The following is a 19653-nucleotide window of genomic DNA, read 5'->3' on the forward strand; positions in this document are numbered from 1 at the left end:
ACTGGCCACAACGACTGTAGCGCACACCTACCGCACGCGGCCGCCGAGCAACGCGTGTGGGACAGATACCCGGCACAAGGACGCCGCCGCGCTGCAGCCCCGAACGACACGGCGCCACCGGTCTGGGCGGACGGGTCACAGACTGCTCGTCTCAGCCGGCTGCGGAACGGCGCTGCTCGTCTCCACCCGCTGCGGAGCGGCGCTGCTCGTCTCCGTCCGCTGCGGAGCGGCGCTGCCCGTCTCCATCAGACGTGGGATGAAGCTGCTCGTCTCTGTCAGACGCGGAGCGGCGCTGCTCGCCTCCGTCTGCTGTGAAGCGGCGCTGCTCGTCTCCGTCAGACGCGGAGCGGCGCTGCTCGTCTCCGTCTGCTGTGAAGCGGCGCTGCTCGTCTCCGTCAGACGCGGAGCGGCGCTGGTCGTCTCCGTCTGCTATGAAGCGGCGCTGCTCGTCTCCGTCAGACGCGGAGTGGCGCTGCTCGTCTCTGTCAGACGCGAAATGGTCCTGGGCGGCCATCTTCCGGCGCTGCGCCCCGGGCCGTTCAAAAACACGTATCCAGCAGATTTAACGACTGAGCGATTGTCTCGTCCTGGAAAAAGGAGACTGCAGCTGCAGCTATCCCGGTCAGCAGCAGCGACGGAGGGAACTAACAGGTCGTGGTGACTGATCCTGGACAGATGAAATCATGTTTAGAATGCATGGAAAACAAATGAACCAGCCAGTATGAAGTGAGCACTGAAACACGTTCAAAACAGAAAGATGTGTTCACAATCAGCTTCGAAAAAGTCCTCATTGCTGCCTCACAATTTGGGTAAAGCTCCATAGCAGACAAAACTACCAATGCTCAGTTTACGTAACGTGACACGGTGAATTTACATATCGTAGCTTAAAATTTAGCTGCCTCTGCTCAGTAGCATCGCAGTATGTCGCTCGTCACGTAAAATTATCATAAAAACATGACTTATGACAAAATGTTTTGAATCGGGCAAATCACCTACAATACAAGTGTTTTACCAGCACGGATGTTATCGACTCACATTGCTGCACAGTTCTACAAATTCTTCCAGAGTGACCACTCCGTCACCATTGATGTCCATCCTCTGCAATGACACAACCCCACTGGTTATCTGACTCCCTGCAGGGGCCGGCACTGCGCACGGGGCATCAGCATTTCAAACAGACGTTCACTTTTGAGGACAGAACGTTTTGTTAAAAGGCTCTCTGAAAGGGGGCATTGTTCATTAAAAAGGGTAAACTGAACACGTCCAAGCTGTAGGCTACAATCTCTCTAGACTGGTTCAAGGTCACGTACAAAAATTTAACCTCCCCTTAAAGTCAGTTAAATGTCGGCAAAAATGCACCAGGGGCATCCCAAAATGAGCTTTTCTCAATCACTGCACTTCGTGAGCACAGTTATTCCTGAGTGTCATCTGAATCGCTGGGGGGGGGGGGATCGGTTGGGGGTGGGGGTGAGAGATCATAACAGCCTCACCTGGAAGATTCTGTCGACGTGTTGTTTGGTGGTGGTGTCCTCTCCCGTGGGGCTGGCCCGCCGGCCGACCAGCATGTACACGGACCCGACTACGTCCAGCATCTCCTCCTTGGTGATATAGCTGCGCAGATGGAAAACACGGTCATATTCCTGCCATTGCACTCTGCGTGTGTGCATGCTTCACGTTTAAGAGACACATCTCTGCGTTTTTCAATGCTCTAGACAAGAGCAGCATTTCCCGCACTAGATTAAAGCCAGCCAGCTATAAATCTCAACACAACTGCACTTCGCATGAACATGATTGGCAAACGAGTGCTTACTCTGTGACTACTTAGCCTTTTTAGGAATGTGCTTCTTTCAATTCCAGTAGGCAAGGCGGCCGTTTCAAGGTACTGGTGCAATTTAACTGGAGACGTCGGTGTCATAGTTACCCGTCTCCATTAACGTCGTACAGTGAGAAGGCCCAGCGCAATTTGTCGTAGATGTCGCCCCTGCTGAGCGCGGAGAGAGCGGTTACGAACTCCTGCAAACGGGGTAACGTGGTGGGTCCCTGACGGTCACCAACTCTCGCAAACGGGGTCATACAGTAAACACCTGGCGGACGCATACACACACGCAGGTGAAAACGGGAGCAGGCAGTTGACTCCTGGCGGTCACGCACACGCACACGCACACACACACACACACACACACACACACACACACACACACACACACACACACACACACACACACACACACACACACACACACACACACACAACACACACACACACACACACACACACACACACACACACACACACACACACACACCACACACACACACACACACACGCACGCACATACACACACACACACACGCGCGCGCGCGCGCGCATGAACCGCGGCAAGCGGGCCAGATAGGGAGCCCGGGGTCTGCGGGGTCACCGGGGGAGTTTGGCAGTTGATCTGCGTCTGTAGATGTGTGTATCTTTGGCCCACAGTGCTACACTGCCGAACCATTGGTCCATCGAGGGAGTTTGGCAGTTGATCTGCGCCTGTAGATGTGTGCGTCTCTGGCCCACAGTGCTACGCTGCCGAGTCATCGGTCCACCGAGGGAGTTTGGCAGTTTGCCAGCTTGAATGTCGACCGAGCCAGACAATTCACTGATAAGTGATCTGATCTGATCTTATCTGCTCTGACACTGCCTGACCTAGCCGGACCTGACCAGACCCGTCTTAATCTGACCTTGACCTGACCTAAATCGATACGGTCTGATCCACGAGATCAGTTTCCAGGGAGCATTCAGCTTACTGTGTTGTAAGGATGTCAATACGAGGTTTCAAGTAAAAATACCAACTGAAACCGCACGTGGGTGGAGAGTGCGGAATAGTGGCATCGGCCACACTGTGGCCTTAGGCCACAACACCCTTCATTAAAATGTTACGAGCTATGATTTTCTTTAGATGCATAATGCTGTCAAATTCGCAACTGTCATGCCCAGATTGTGTGCTCGGCAAATAGGGGTAACGAAAGACGCAATTAAACCAAACCCCCATGTAAAGGCTTACCGGGTATGGCTTAATGATGGCGTCTATGACGCCAGCAAATAAAGCGCTGCTGTTGGCTGACGAAGCGTGCGTTTCACAGAAGAGAACCATCACAAAAACGGTCGATTGTGCTGCACTTTATACAGAATCGGTGGAAGTGGAGACTAGAAAAAATGCGGACGCTGACGAAAAACAAAGAAATGAGAAATACAACAATAAGAAATGCTGACGCTGAATGTTCCGGACGGTTATGCGTTTCACTTATGTAACTGTTCAATACGGCCAATTCGAGCAAAGCACGGGTTCGAGCCATGCTGCGTTCGTGTTGGACTTCGCACGCCGGGATGATTCGATTACGTCCAGTCTGTAAGGCATGACTCTGTCCCAAAGGCACACCGAATCAATTTAGAAAAATGACAAGTCATACCGTGGCGCCCCTAAAGGAATGCGATGAAACTCGGACGCAAAGGTCTGACGATTCCGTGGCTGACACCAACCAAAATGAGTTTGGGCAAAAGCACAATTAAATTTTGAAGGACGATGTAACAACATATCATACCTGATAACAGTGTAATTGCCAGCGATGTGACATATCTGTGTGGAAAAAGCTTTGATACAATTACAGCGTCCACAAAGCATCTACGCCATCTTGGATAGCTATGCGGTATTAGATAGATCTATGTGAAATCACCCTTTCTGATAGACGACGTATGCCAACTTCCTTCAGCATTCTCCGACCCGCAACTTTTGTTGCAGTTTGTTCTATAAATTCCGGAGTGAACGGGTTTTAATGTAAATACATTGCTTGGCATCAAATTCCAACCACAACTTTTGCGTTTTAAACTCGTGGTGTTTCTAAAGATGGCATGAAAGAGGACTCGGCGGACTGCCCCAGGCTGGTAAACACGGTGCGGGCGCTCGGGCCGCCGGCGCCTGTCGTCTTGTGAACCGCCCGTCTTTCTCTCCACTTCTTGTGTGGTTCCCTCCCTGACATACCCGACGTGACCAACAAAAGATGGAATAAAACGTCAATGATTTTTAAAAGTATGAAGACGTCATAATGCAACATAGATCTCTGTGGCTGTCGTAAACAGTGCGCTGGTGCCTGCCGTCTTGCGGACCATCGGTTTTTTTCTCCGCTCTTCGCGCGGTCCCCTCCCTGACAGACCTGGCTTGGTCAAAATAAACCAGCCACAGACTCCCCAGACATGACAGAGGCCTGTCACACGTCTGACCGGACATTGGAGCGAAGGAATTACACGCGTCGACAGTCTGTGTAAATCGGCACGTGTGCCTGGAAGGTTGAAAATATCGGGTTCGGGTCGAAGTCATTCAGCAACGCGCGTCGAAGCATCAGGAGGTCGATCAGAGTTGATGACAGGGCAAAGGAACGGGCAGTTCCATTTGGAGGCTGTTCGGCTACCCTCGTTTGCGATCAACGATACGAAATGCAGACCACGTCGCCACCACAAAAACACAACACGCACTGCAGAATGTGATCAAGTTTTCCTATCCGTATTCCGTTGCGGGCGGGAGATCAAAGATGTCGAACAACAAGGTGATATTGATAAGTTACGGTCACCCTGAGAGCGCAGTACATGCCGAAATGGATACAAGTGTTTCGTATTGTCGCTGCGGTCCGAAAGAAAACACTGCGCACAGAGTGCGCGGGGCCGCGGATGAGATGTTGAGCAAGGCTCTTATCTGGGAGCCACCAAAGCAAACAATAACAAACTGACGAAGAAAAACAGCGTAGCACGCAGGAGCTGGTGACCGGGGCGACCGGAGATCGATGTGAGCTGGGTCGGGGCGGCCGCTCGGCGGATGCTCAGGATCGGCGTCGCGCCGACTCCGACGGTCCTATGCTCATCTCGAAACATCGCGCCGGCTCCGACGGCCCAACACTTACCTCGAAACACTGGAATATGGCACCGGCTCCGACGGCCCAACATTTACCACGAAGCATTGAAACATCGCGCCGGCGCCGACGGCCCAACACTTATCACGAAGCATTGAAACATCGCGCCGGCTCCGACGGCCCAACACTTACCACGAAGCATTGAAGCATCGCGCCGGCTCCGACGGCCCAACACTTACCACGAAACATTGAAGCATCGCGCCGGCTCCGACGGCCCAACACTTACCTCGAAGTTGATGGTGCCCGTGTGGTCGGTATCGAATGTGTTGAAGATGTGGTGCGCGTAGGCGTTGGAATCTGGCAACGGAGCAGGACGTTGCGTGTCAGATGACACGCTCGCTACTACGTGGCCATCAAGACTTGTGCGCACTGGGAAACTCGGTTTCACCATGCTCGCTCCCTGGTTATTGTAATAGGAATAAGGCCTTTAGTACTGTGTCATTGATATGCATAATTTGATATAAACTTGTTCCTTCTTATTCAATTTGTTTTATTTAATTCTTGATATGTATATGTATTTGTCTCATTGATATGTACAATGCTCATCGTAACTGAACCTAACAGCTTACGTAAGTCCATGCCCTTTTTGGATGGCAGGCTCGCTGCAGGGCAGTGAGCTTGCCACCGGGCAGTGCAGCGTTACACTCGTTCCGGATCAACTGGAATTTCGTTCCTGACAATTATAGGCTCTTCTGTGATGATTTACTATGAAAAGCGTCTTGAAAGATTTTCAAATGTTGCAGGGAAGCAGAACGTGAATACTAATTATGCCGGTGGCTTCACCATACCGAGGCGTTCCTTGTTCAGCACCATTTTATGCCTGGGCAATACAGACCTACGCTGCCACAAGGCGGTGTAGAAGTGTTCACATACTCCGAAGCATCAGAGCTCTACGCGTCGCTACCTCAGTTCTCGAAACACTAAAGCATTCCAAAACACACCACGTGCAAACAGCGTCTTCGTAAAAACTGATTCAGTGGCGCCCCAAACCGGGACAAATGGTTCATTCGCTCACAGACCAGCGGCTCTTGATAACGTCCAGATCACCATCAACGAGCACAACACACATCCAATCCCATGTCATCAAGGACCCAGCGATACGGACTGATGCGAATAAAACAATTTTGGCGATTGGTCGCAGCCCGCCAGCGTCCGGGCACCGCTGTCGCAGCTGGCGGCGCCCGACGTGGACCGAACTCGGGCGCCGGTTCGGGGAGCCCAGACCGGGGAGTTGAAATCTCCACCGCCGCGGAAACCTGGAGGCGGTCCGTCGAGTCCAGTCCAATCTCCGAGAATAATTGCCTGCAGTAATCCGAATCTCCCCGGGACGGGAGAGGGCTGAGCGGGTGGCGTGGGACGCATCGCGACAAGACGGCGCTGAGCCATACAACTGCTCAGGGCGGGGGGGGGGGGGGGGGGTGTGTGGAGGCGGGGAGTTGGCCTCACCTCCTTGTGGGAAGAACCGGGAGTAGATGTACTTGAATGTCTCTTCGTTCACTGTCCCGCTCGGGCATTCCTGAAACCGACCAGGGACCATGCTCGGTGCCAGTGCAGTCACGACGATGTGCAATGCACCGACAGTATGTGTCGGTGCATTGCACATCGTAAATGGTGTAATTGGGTAAAGAAAGGCAATGGATGTGCGCAGGTGGTTCGCTTCAATTTCAACATGAAAATTCTATGGGGGGGGGGGGGCAATATAGCCGCCACCACCGTACTGACACCACACTCTTGGGGCCAATGGTGTTGAGCTGGGACGCTGCTGGTATTGGAACATTCCCAGCCCCATTCAGCGTTGATATCCATGCAGCGTTTTAAAATGATAACAAATTGGTGCAGGGCTACTCTTAACTCAAAGATATCCACAAATATCTTTCTAGCTGAAGATGATGACTGCTCGCAGGGAAGTCGCTTGTGAATCAAGCCCTATGGTTAAAACATGTTCGCAGCAGAAAGCCTTGTACACCAATATTGGATATTCTATAGAATGTCACTGGTACTAAGTATGGCAAGGCCTCGTGGGAATGGACCAAATGAGAGGGAATATAGTCGTAACTGATCAAAACCAAGTGCGTTAATATCTTGAGCATAGCTACGAGAAACACGAACAATCCATTGCTGAACATGAACATCCGTTGAGCACAGGATCAGCGGCTTATCCACAGATACGGCTATGCAAGGATCCTTCAATGGAATGGACAAGTGGAGCTGGTCATTGCAGACACGCGTAGGCCACCATCTCAATCCTAGGTTTGAGCCACAGCGTTCTGTTCTTCATTGACATCGCGCAGACAAGTCATTGGCGGCCCATCAAGTTGCCGTCCTTGCAAAGCAATACACGGTACACGACTACGTTGTCTCAATAAAGATAATAGCGTTGTTCGAGCAGGCAATGCATTTATAACACATCTTACAAGATAATGTTTCCGAACACCCCATGGCCAAACTGCTGACATAGCGGGTGGATTCTCGCTTGGTCAGTGCGCTGGACATCCTGCATTACTGTATATATCGCATAACGTTCTGATTTCATGCACCACATACCAGACACAAATCCATCATGTATAATATGATCTATGGCGCGTCACCACGGCGGTCGGTGGGTTGTCAAGGCCAGCTGTGATGGTGGGAGGGGGGAGGGGGGGGGGGGCGCTCTGTGCGCGGGGCGGCGGCCGTGGAGGCGTCTGACAGGCCGCGCGACGGATGGCCGTCTGCAGAAGGCTACGGCACCGACAGCGGAAGGATCGATGCGCATCCCCAGAGTCGGGAGAGAGAAGCGCGTCCGGCCAGGTCCGCGTCAGCATCGCACGCACCATCTGCTGACGTCACGAGAGCCCAGCCGCCGACGCAGCACCGGCCCAACATCCACTCAGGCTTCTTCAACCTCACTGACGCTGACGTATCCAGCGATCCGATCAGATCCCGACGTTGTTCTGCGCACAAAACACGCTGGCAGGCCACTTTTCGATGGTATGCCCGGAAGTGTTCAGCATGAAGCGAACCAAATTAGGTATATCGGGAGAAAATCATCATGTTATATTAGCCGTGATTGAGGTGAAAATAACTTACCTGGCTTTGATGACCAGCACGAGGAATAATACAGTCCTGTCAGTTTGTAAATATAAACAGGATGAAACCCAAGGGAAGAAAGCTTCCTTAGCTGTGATGAATAGTGCATCCACCGGAATTCAAACGAATCTCTATATTCTTGTACATTTTTACGAAGATAAAAATTAAAAACACTCTCCACATCTCGTGTACAATGACGACTAGCAGAAGAACAAACCTTACCATCACCGCCCTGGAGTTAACCGGTGGCAAATGTTCCCCGTGCCTGACCGAACTAACCCTCAGCAGCAAGCCATAAACAGACCAGCTTCTGATGCAGTGCTATTCCACTGGTACTAGACAGTTTGCATCTCAGTTCCCAGTCGTTCTGTGTGCATCACAATCGGTTGGAGACTGAACTCTTGATGAGCAGTAGAAGATATTTACGCATCACGCTCGCAGCACGCGTCATGGCATTGCCGGGCGGTATAGCCCACAGGCGATTCATTTTCCTGTTACGAACTTGCGGATATGTTCCACATTCATTTACATGCAACCGGGGGTTTAATATCACTCCAGATGTTTGCCGCATTTCTACATCGCAGCAAAGTTTAGAGCGTACGCACCTTGGCTAGAAAGCGGCAGATTATTTAGGACGAACTAATGCAAAAAGCCAAGCTGCTAGCATAAATGTGCGCATCCTACTTTCTGCTCACCTTGCTAATGACATGCATACCATTGTACATCATTCTGCTTAATGCGTTTTTCGAGTCGGTGAGTGTTGCCCGCACGTCTTGTGTTGATTATTTCGGCATATCCGAGTCACCAAAGTAACTGTTGACTGGAGAGCCAGCTGTCTAATGAATGTAGATGGTATTTTAGTTAGAATTGAAAACCTAACGCATTGTAGCAATTTGCAGCTTGAGGAAAAATTATGATGCTAATAACTGAAAAGCTGTCACGCTGCTGATAAATGAGAAACAGTGCACTCAGAACTTTATAATGCTTTATCTGTCAAACGATGTAAATTATTATTGCGCCATACTCGCATGAAATGACGCTCAAATTAAAAGGTGATGTGTTGTAACGTGCCTTCGAGTTAAAATATGGAGGTTGCGTAGCACTGCATCCAAAATATACTCTGTGCAAATCAAAATTAGGTCCTAATAATCCTTACATAACTGCCACAGGAAATATATGATATCCACGAAACCTGAACAACACGAAAGATATGAGCCACCACCAAGAATACAAAATGTCGGGAACAGCATCGTCAACGCGCTGCCAGCATGCCTCACAACATGCCTCACATCATGCCTCACATCATGCTTGTCCCTGAATGACCACACGTGTGACCGTCGTCTTTGTCGTTCTTCCATCCTCCCGAGACGGATAGAGCGCCGCCATTCATTTTCACCTTTTCTTAACTACCGCCCTTGCCGTAGGCGGGTCCACTTGGAGGGGCGTATCTTCGTGAGCCCGCTCTACTGACGGATCAGCTGGCTGTTGTTTCCGGTCACGTGACCATCCGCATTGCGCTGCCGCTCGCAGGCTACAATTAGCATTATGTGTGACCGCTAATCACGAGAATTCCCACTCCTGCACAAATGGACAACGCCAGTAAATTTTGCAGCCGCATAACTTGCAGGCCGCACAAACGATGAACATAGCTATGCAGTGCGCTATATTTGATATGATAGATATCCTATCGCGACCATTAATTGGAGTGTGCTTTTCTTGGGCATGCAATGATATCCCCGTGCACCATTTCATACATAAAGATCGCTCCACCACCTGACAAGAACCAGTATAATATACATGGTACCCAGTCACGAGCGGCATGGCAAGCCAGATGCAGCAGCACTCGTCCTTAATGAAAGAGTATTGACACAGACGCCCCTCAGCAGCTGTACTATAGCCCAAGTCAGGAAATTCGATAAGCTGCATGGACTTGAAAGCTTGAAATACAGTCCAGAAAAGAAACCTGGGCAGCATTAAAATGTTCAAACAAGAATTGCACGAAGAGTCAATCGCATTTATTGGCTTAAGATGCCTAAGACCACCCGGGTTCACTTTCATGGGTGGGCGTCCTTCCTGGTGTCATTCGTGTTAAAATATGCCAAACAGCGTTCGTTGCTTGGCCCTGCTACTTAACAGCCTTCATGACTTCCGTGTGGCAAATCTAATAACAACGGTACAATCATACGCGGCCCGAAAAAACGCACATCTTCACGAGCCGTTGCCGTTGGTTTGCTGACCGTGTCGCGGTCTGTCCCCCCCCCCCTTCCCTCTCCGCCGGGGGGTGACGGGGGCGGCTGACGGGGCGCACCGCCCGGACCGGGACCCCCCTGGAGCCCGGCCAGCCGGAGGCGACGCTAATGCCCCCCGGGAGATCGCCGGTGATGCGATTATCATGGCCGATACACAGTCCCGGGCGTCGGGGCAACCGGGGCGCGCAGCCGGCGACCGGCAGCCCTGCAGGTACCCTGTCACGCACCGGCTGCTGCAGGTACACTGTCACGCACCGGGTGCTGCAGGTACACCGTCACGCACCAGGTGCTGCAGGTACACCGTCACGCACCAGGTGCTGCAGGTACACCATTACGCACCAGGTGGTGCAGATACACTGTTACGCACCGGGTGGTGCAGATACACTGCCACGACCGGGTGCTGCATGTACACCGTCACGCACTGGGTGCTGCAGGTGCACCGTCACGCACCGGGTGGTGCAGATACACTGCCACGCATCGGGTGCTGCAGGTGCACCGTCACGCACCGGGTGGTGCAGATACACTGCCACGCACCGGGTGCTGCACGTACACCGTCACGCATCGGGTGGTGCAGATACACTGTCACGCACCGGGTGGTGCAGATACATTGCCACGCACCGGGTGCTGCATGTACACCGTCATGCACCGGGTGCCGCAAACGCACTGTCACAGATGCGCCGACACTGCTCGTTCTACACCAGATACCCTGGGACCCATCCGGGTGCTGATACTGATACGCTGATGCTACCTGCTTTACAGGAGATACACTATCACTGGCTGATGAGCAGCAAATACAATGTGACTTTTGACTGATCGAGGTACAGAAGATATACTCGTGCATTTGCACTAAAGGCTTCACGCCTCCGTGCTTGTCCGCGTCTCGTCCGCGCCCCACAGCTTGTTGGCTGGCTGTTTGTCCGTACATTTGACGCTCTGTTCCAAATAGACCCTGCGCGCGGGAAGAACCGACCTTGGTCACTCACGCTTGGTCACTCGCTTGGTCACTCACGATGAACTGCGATGATGAGATCACCCCAGGAGTGCCGGTCAGGCAGAGTCCTCTTAACTTGCATACGCCTCCTTCCCGTCCCAAATCCAGTCATTACCCCCTAATCAGTGACAAATTTGGTTGTTGACGCCCAGTAAAAATCCCCAAATGACCTGATATGGGTTGTTTACACGAAACCTGAATCTTTCAAATGACAGTAGTTCGAAAAAATGGCATCTGGTATAGTATGACACTCCTCGGCACTCTGAGGACCTATGTATAATATGACACTCATCTGCACTCTGAGGACCTAGGTATAATATGGCACTCCTCTGCACTCTGAGGACCTACGTTTAGGCTATTTCGTTCAACAAAGCATGTACAAAATGTTCGCGCGACTGCGGCACCACAATTCGTTCAAAATGTGTAGCGCCATCAGCTTCCCAATCACCTTTTGTCTTGCACTCACTACTGGCGAGACGTCCCTCTTACCATTCCCGCGAAGCACTGAGCCGTATCTTGGCACGCGCGAGGTGCCGCAGAGCGAGAGCGAGCGTGACGTGCAAGCCGCATGCAAAGCAGTGTGCAGAATCCATAACACACTTCACCATCAGCATAATGAGTACCAGCGTCACACTCCTGCGGCAATAATATTCCTGACGCCGTCGGCCAAGACGTTAGGTTCATTATTCAGTGATCTGAAGCGAATATTACGGATATATGTCCCAGTGAGAGTGTTCCAGGCTTTAGATATCGGGCGCGCCCATCAACTCCATTCTGGTGTTTATGTCCGCATTGATCAATATCATATTATGCCATCGTGGCATGACGCATCACTGCACTTCTCAGCATCAGTAGGGACCTGGCCTGGCAAACTGGAAGCACACCGTTGGCGGTTTTCATCCAGCAGTGTTGGAGGATTACGTTTGCAGGCATCACTGTCTTGAAAGGAGCAGCATAATTACTGCGACAAAACTTATCAAATGGTCGCCTTTTCCGGGGGTGAAAGCCTGCCAAAAGTACTAGCTAGGGCTGGGTCGGGTCTCTCATTCCGATACCAAGTCCCTCACATCTGGCAAAAGTTTGACAAGCCACTTCACGGCTAGTCCGCAACTAGGGCTCGATGGTCTCAGATGTGGACCGTATTGAGGAGCTACACTGCCTCAGAAGTCACGCCACGGGTCGGCTTGTCAAAAACTTTATCACTTGGGTTAGAATGCCACGCAATTTGGCTTTGCGCACCTCACTGCGATGTCCTTTAACTTGGCTTGAAGCGCCCTCCCACTCCCTTTATTTGCGTGCGTTCGTTTGAGGGTAGCTCTCTATCGAAACACGATGAGCCCCTGTTCCCAATCGTAATCAACCAAAATTTATCAGCGCCTCCCTGCAATACTTCTGTCGAGCCTGGACTAGTACACGCCTTCTCAATTCACTTGGAATGTCTCTACACTTGTCCTTGATGAGACCACGCACTTGGTCTCGGTGTTTGCTATCCATCCTAGTGACCAAGCGGGCCTACCTGGGTGCGGTGTGTCCGTCTACTAGGTCTTCTGAGCCCCCATTTTCCTGGGCTTGGAGAACACCTTTCTATGCGCCTGCCGGACTTTTCCGCCAACGTGCATTGGTATTGCTTTTTACACTGGAGGAAACGCTCCTTCTTCTGTCTGAGGGTTCCCTTGTCTACTCCCTTGTCTACGGGGCCCTGCGGTTGATTTAGGGCGCCTCTGCTGGCGTTTGGAGGAGCCTGCAGCTGGGCTGTAAGGCTCCCATGGGAGTCCGCGCCTACCCGGGAATCATGAGAGTCCGATCCTCCCCGGGAGCCACTGAAGACTGAGCCTCCCCGGAAACCATGGGAGTCCGCGCCTACCCGGGAATCATGAGAGTCCGATCCTCCCCGGGAGCCACTGAAGACTGAGCCTCCCCGGAAACCATGGGAGTCCGCACCTACCCGGGAATCGTGAGAGTCCGATCCTCCCCGGGAGCCACTGAAGACTGAGCCTTCCCGGAAACCATGGGAGTCCAAGCCTCCCCGGGTGCCATGGGAGTCCGAGCCTCCCCGAGAGCCACAGTAGCTTGAGCCTCCCCGCGAGCCCGATGGGAGTCCGATCCTCCCCGGGAAACATAGCAGTACGAGCCTCACCGAGAGCCACGGGAGTCCTAGCTCCGGGAGACAAGGAGGTCTGCAGACAGATTCATCTGCCCGCACACTTGGCGCGTCGCGCTCCTTCGAACTGTGGCGCTCCTCTACAAGCGCTATTTTCCATTCGGCGGCTGAATTCAGACGCGTCTCTACCAGGCTCGCGGAGGACATGTGCATGGACTTGGGAGTCCTGTCTGCTTACAGGTTTGGAGAAAATTCTGTTTGGTTTAGGTCGTCCCTCCGCTTCGACAACGGGCAGCTCTTCTACCAAAGCCAGGGACGCCACCCTTCCTGAAGTCCATGACGTCCATATACCTAGGCTTGTACCATATCTCTCTCAGCTTGGAACACAGCTTTGCCTCGGATCGAGAGATGCCAATCCATGAAGCGGTAAGATGCCCCTCATCTGACTCTACGGCATGTCACCGTCCGGGTATAACGTTCCCCGCACGTTCGGGCTCAAAGACGCCGATCTACCTGGGTTTTATGACACCCCTTTTGGCTCCCTGTAACTGGTACGCCTTAACCGGACCAAAGGATGCCAACATTTCCACGTGCTAAGGGAGCCCAAGACCCCTTTCGATGTGCCACCGATATCAGACCAACAGAGGCAGACCATGGTAACGGTGACACACGTAGACACGGTCACCCGAGCTGAAGGTGCTTGCTGGCGATGCCGGCCGAACTGCTTCTCTGTGCGTCATAGCGCGAGTGACACCGCGATGCAACGTGTTGAACGCGTCCGTCTGTCACCGTCGGTGCACCAGGAGCATCGGCTTTGATTCGGATCAAATATATGCACCGTGTCTGGGTCACGACTTTGGAATGGTCCCGCTTTGTTAGTAAAGGAATGAATAGATCCTTTATGCAATGCTCCAGGCTCCACGTGAGAAACTGAAAGGCAAGCCCCGGAAGACAGGCCTGGAATTGTCTGAATGTTACATAACACGCGCTGACTGACTCAGGAGTCACAGCCGTCGCCATTGGTCAAGGACTTGGCTACTACGCGCCCGAAGCGCCTATGCAGGGACTGACACGCCACGGGCCACGTCACTACCTGAGACGTCCGACATCCGGGTGGTAACCAAACCCTAATGTACCGCATCCGTCTGGTCAAGCTGGCGCGATGAACTTAACTCCTATAGCTGAAGTTGAGCTGAATGTAGGAATGTGAACGTGGCTCCCTTAGTGAGGGCGACAGTGAGGACACGAGTCAGGAACGTATTCAGTGACCGAAAAGTCGCAGCGTCGCAGGCCCGATGCCTTTGTTGTATGGCTTCAGACAACATGGCGTGATCTCTATCTTCTCGTTTTGACGCGTTTACACCAAATTGTCTACAGCAAACATTTGTAAGCACATATGTTTAATGCATTTAATAAATTTGATACGGGAAAAGTCCATGCCACGGGAGGTTATTATCTGAATGTGCCCACGGCACTGGTGCCTCCAACTCACCTGTTTGAAACCCCGGTACATAAGCTGGATCTCTTTTTTGCTGAACTTGGTTGATTTGCAGAGTGTTTCAATATGGTCCGGCTTGTATCGCAGGGCGTTAGGCTCGAACTCATCCAATTCTGTATCTGCTGACAAAACGGCGTCGTGAGGAAAACGATGTCTGCTTTTGTGGAAGCGAGAACGGCAATACAGTTCGCGTAAGAATTACATTAGCTTTCATGGCATTTCAGAAGCATGTACTGCAAACTTTCTATTCCAGCTCATTCTTAAATCAGCTGTTGCTTCCACCGGTCCACTTCATTGCTTGAAGCAAAATGGTATCAAGCGAATTGAAATCACCTATGCAAAATCTGCTTACATCCTGACTAATTGTTCCGAAAAAGGTAGAATGTGTTGCTTGAAATGCTGTTGGGGCCTAAATAGCTCTTTAAAACTAATCAACTATGTTTTTAGTTCAAAGCCCACTCTATAATCTGCCGTGACCGCTGCCAATGACTCACTAGAGGCTCTCGATACGTGTTACAGGGAAGTGAAACGGGGACATGAGACATCTGAGATATGAGTCCATTGCAAAGTTGAAGGCATGTACATAATATTTTGAGGGCACATCCCATCCAGTGTGCACATGGCTGAGATACAAATATAAAGCACAGAGCTGATTTGAGCGGCATGACATGCTTTTAGAAATTTTCGAACCACCAGAAATTATTATCCGAATGTGTTTATTTCATTTTTCGTCATTTTCGGTGAACCCTGAACACAAAAACCCTGTCATTTAAAAAGCAACCATGCCTGATGTTTTACGAATTTACGGACCAACGAGTGATCAATGTGCCTTTTCGCAAAATAAGGAATGATATCGCATCTAAACCACAGTTACAGCCAAAGTTATCAGCCGCAGAAAAATATTGCCTAGCAGATATTTGCGTTTCCCATGCAAATAATCCTACTCAGTTCGATCAGCTGGCGTTATCTAAGCCCGTGAGGACAGACAAATATTTGTTTAGAACACAGGCGACCACGGCACGCGTCTGACTAAGCTACCACCACCACCGCCGCCGCCGCCATTGGCCTGTCAGTAGTTCATCAGAGCGCACCACCACCACCACCTACGCCACCACCACATACACCACCAGAAACCGTCATCCTGGTCCTGAACATTGCATCCTGCGGCCACGCCTTCGACACGGCCCGCAGCCCCGCTGAAGCGATTCTGCTGGCCGTTTGAGGCGTGTAAACGGTGGGAATCTCACGGCCTCTTTAGGCCGGCGAACCTCGAGCTGAGGGGCACTAGAAAGCCCCCGTCCGCTTCTCCTTCGCGCGCAAAAAAGTAGTGGCATTTACAGATCAATAGCGACAGATATATCTACGACTAGAACTCAGTGTTCTCAAGATCTAATCAACAGCCATGAGGGTAGTCGTTTCGTAGTAGTCACGGCAGGTAGTTATTTCATTTCGAGGGCAGTCATTTTGTCCCTTTCAGGACGAAAGATACGACAGTTAAGCATTACGAGCTTTAGTGAAGCAAATGAACTACGCCCTCTCCGTCAGTGTACCATTAATAAGCATTGCCAGGGATGACATCACAAACACAATAATTATCTAGCCCCTCCTGGGACGGCATAAACTAAATACCACTTACGGCTGCACCACACTGCAAGGCTGCTCATCAGAGCACCACATTTTTTGTGCTGGCCGTTGGTCTTGGGGGACCGACGGCAATATTATGGAACACATTCGCTAAAAATGGGGCATGACAAAAAGCAAATTAATGAAACTTAAGACCGCCTCCCCCCCCCCCCTTCCCTATACTGGACAGCTTTACTCGACCTCCCTCGCACACGCAGCCCGTAAAGAGTCTTGGCCTCAATCCCGTCCGACATTGGCGGGGCCAATCACGCACAGCGTCGCCTGATGCCGCCGGCTGGTTACGCCGTCCTGCCCCGCCCGTCTGCCGGCCGAGCCATTCACGCACAGCGTCGCCTGATGCCGCCGGCTGGTTACGCCGTCCTGCCCCGCCCGTCTGCCGGCCAGGCCAATCACGCACAGCGTCGCCTGATGCCGCCGGCTGGTTACGCCGTCCTGCCCGGCCCGTCTGCCGGCCGGGCCAATCTGTCCGAGCGCAATCGTCTGCCGCGTCGCTTCCGATTTGAAGCACGCAGCTCCCCCGCGGCCAATCAACAGCGAAGGGCCATTATCGGCGCTGGGAACGTCGGCCGTCGTCGGCCGGCCGGCCCGGCCCTGCCCGGCCCGGCCCAGCGGCGGTGTGATAGCCCCATCACTGGCCGCGCCGGGCCATCCGCGGTCGCGCCGTCCGCATCGCTGGAGGTGCCGCGACATCACAGAGAGGGGCGGCGACTGGCGACACGGCGTGGAGCCGGGCGCAGGTCAGGTCAGACTGAGGTCGGCATGAAGTCTGGCTGCACCGGCAGGCTGCTGCTGCCAGCCAGCCGGGCCGGCGAGCCGACAATCAGCTGACAGCCATGCCACCTCAGGCGCGATCCGCACCTCGGCGAGGGTTCCAATCAGAATATGTGTGATATAATAATAATGTAATGTAATAATAATATGCTCAGAGCGGCGCACAGCCATAGCTTTAGATTATCCATGACGCGGTGTGGTTAGATCATTTCGGAGCTTTGCTATCATAAAAGCTCGCAGCCATTCACTCTACTACGTGCTCTGTATACGCATAAAATGAATAAAGGAAGTTGAAGGAGGCCGGGCAGAAAGATGCGTTAATCAATTTAAAATCCTAGTCACGTACACGCCTCCCCCACAAGCACACAGACGGGCGACAAACAACTGTTTTTAGTAAATGCGAATTTCCAACGAAGTAGTGACAAAGCCTCCTGGGCATCATCACCGCACGCACGGCATCGCAGTCCCAGAAATAAAACTGCATGCGCTTCTTCAACGATCGGCAGCGTTAATCTGAGGGCGCCTCAAACCGCAAGCATGGTCAGACCGTAAGAAAATGACGTTAGTGCATCGATAGTTCTGGCATGACCAGCTTCCAGCACTTTTAGACCAATATGCTTTTACCAGGTCGATTTGACTAGGCTTTTACTAATGCCGTCTTTACATACCTTATCCCAGGAGCGTGTCACCGCTACGGTCCCCTAGCGTCACAGCCTCCACGACGTCATTGCTACGGTCCCCTAGCGTCACAGCCTCCCACGACGCATTGCTACGGTCCCTAGCAACCTGGTCACAACCTCCCACGACGTCAACTACGGTCACCAGCGTTACAACCTTGCACACCACTGCCACAGCCCCTAGTGTTGTAATCTCCCACGACACCATCGCTACAATTCCTAGCGCCACAACCTCCCATGATGTCGCCGCTACGGCCCCTAGCGTTGCAGCCTTCCACGACACCACTGCTACGGTCCCCAGCGTCGCAACCTCTCGCGACACTACCACTACGGCCCCTAACGTTACAGCCTTCCACGACACCACTGCTACGGTCCATAGCGTCGCACTCTCTCACGACACCACCACTACGGCCCCTAGCGTCGCAGCCTCTCACGACGGCCTTCCCCGATAGCAACAGCTAGTGTGGTATGAACACAGCTTGCGGGATTCGAGAGCAACATCTGACGCGCTGCCGCTTGGCTTCCATTGCTGGACTGCTACAAGCGAACGGTTACTTCAACAGAAGAGGGGCCAAACAAACAAAAGTGGGCGAAGGAATTACCAGGTGTACAGAAGTGTGTCTATCTTGGTCAGAGGGAGGTTAATGATAGCCTGCCTCCCTGACGCCAAGCCTTTGCGCCCACAAGTCGCCTATCCACATTTGACAAGTGTTTACGAAAGGTTTCGCCACCAGCTGGCCAAGATCATCAGGCCTGTCGGTCAAACAAAAGGCTCTATCTAGGCTTCTCGGTTATTTCTAGCCCATTCGTCCGAGCAAAGCACTCGGCCCAGCAGACGACAGCTGACGCCAACCGCTGCAGGCAGGCGGCCAGCGGTCACACCCCCCCCCCCCCCCCCCCTCCCTGCGCCGTCCCCGTGGCCGGAGGCCCGATGGCACCAGAAACAAAGGCTCGACAAGGTCGCTCGTCACGTGCGTCACCAATCGATGTGCGGCCCAGGTAGGCGCTGCCCGCCCAGCTTACTGCCAAACCGGACGGCGCCCTTCTTCCTGCGCAGGCTGCGCCGCAGGAAGCGCGCCATGGCTGGTCACTGCTGCGGCGACACCTGCAGCGGCGGCGGCGGTGGCGGCAGCGGCGGTGACGGCAGCGGCGGTGACGGCGGCGCGCCGGGGCGTCACGGCTCGGACTGCCGCCGGCGGCGCGACGCACTAGCCGGCCCGCGCAGCGAGCCCACGCAGCCAGCGGCGGCGCCGCCCCACAGCGGCCGGCCCCGGCCGCGCGGCTCCAGCTCAGCGTATTGATTGGGCAGGCGCAACAGGTGGCTGCCGGCCGGCTGGCCGCGCCTCCTGCTGACGGCCCGCGGGTTCGCGCGGACCGAAGCTGCGAGCTATGGCGCCCGGTGCGTGATGATAACGCACGGCGGCCGTTCTCTCCCCCCCCCCCCGCGCTGGGTTGTTCTCAGAGTCGGGCCCCACGCTGGCGAAGCATGTCTGAGAGAGGTCCGCTGGCCCCAGTGTTCACGCTTGGGAACCCACTCAAGTTATGGCTGTGATCTGACCATTCTTTGAGGTCGGGTTTGTTTGACACGCTGCTGAGCAGCTTCCGATTATCAGTGAGTTCGTCGTGACGCGTTGTCGGGCAGTTACGATCCATGCATAGCCCCCTCTTTCATTGGCTTGTTTGTAACATGTCATGCTGAGGGCCTGGGTGGT

The 19653-nt window shown here is 53.1% G+C and overlaps 1 protein-coding gene across 2 annotated transcripts; it reads right to left on the minus strand.

Annotated features, from left to right (window-relative positions):
• Positions 1-379: 379 nt before the first annotated feature.
• On the minus strand, positions 380-19078 carry LOC119093742 (Kv channel-interacting protein 4). 2 transcript variants are annotated; one of them, XM_037216746.1, is made up of 8 exons: positions 18965-19078; positions 14844-14968; positions 6388-6457; positions 5168-5238; positions 1922-2013; positions 1491-1611; positions 1036-1098; positions 380-587 (listed from the first exon to the last, which is right to left on the minus strand). In XM_037216746.1, the coding sequence occupies exons 1-8, from the start codon at positions 19020-19022 to the stop codon at positions 540-542; spliced, it is 648 nt and encodes a 215-aa protein (XP_037072641.1). In that variant the 5' UTR covers positions 19023-19078; the 3' UTR covers positions 380-539. The 2 variants fall into 2 exon arrangements, with proteins under 2 accessions (XP_037072641.1, XP_037072640.1); XM_037216745.1 differs by having other exon boundaries at positions 14844-14971.
• Between the last annotated feature and the right edge of the window lie 575 nt (positions 19079-19653).

The sequence above is a fragment of the Pollicipes pollicipes genome, unplaced genomic scaffold, assembly GCF_011947565.3.
Source record: "Pollicipes pollicipes isolate AB1234 unplaced genomic scaffold, Ppol_2.1 Scaffold_4002;HRSCAF=4701_pilon_pilon_pilon, whole genome shotgun sequence".
NCBI classification, from domain to species: Eukaryota; Metazoa; Arthropoda; class Thecostraca; order Pollicipedomorpha; family Pollicipedidae; genus Pollicipes; species Pollicipes pollicipes.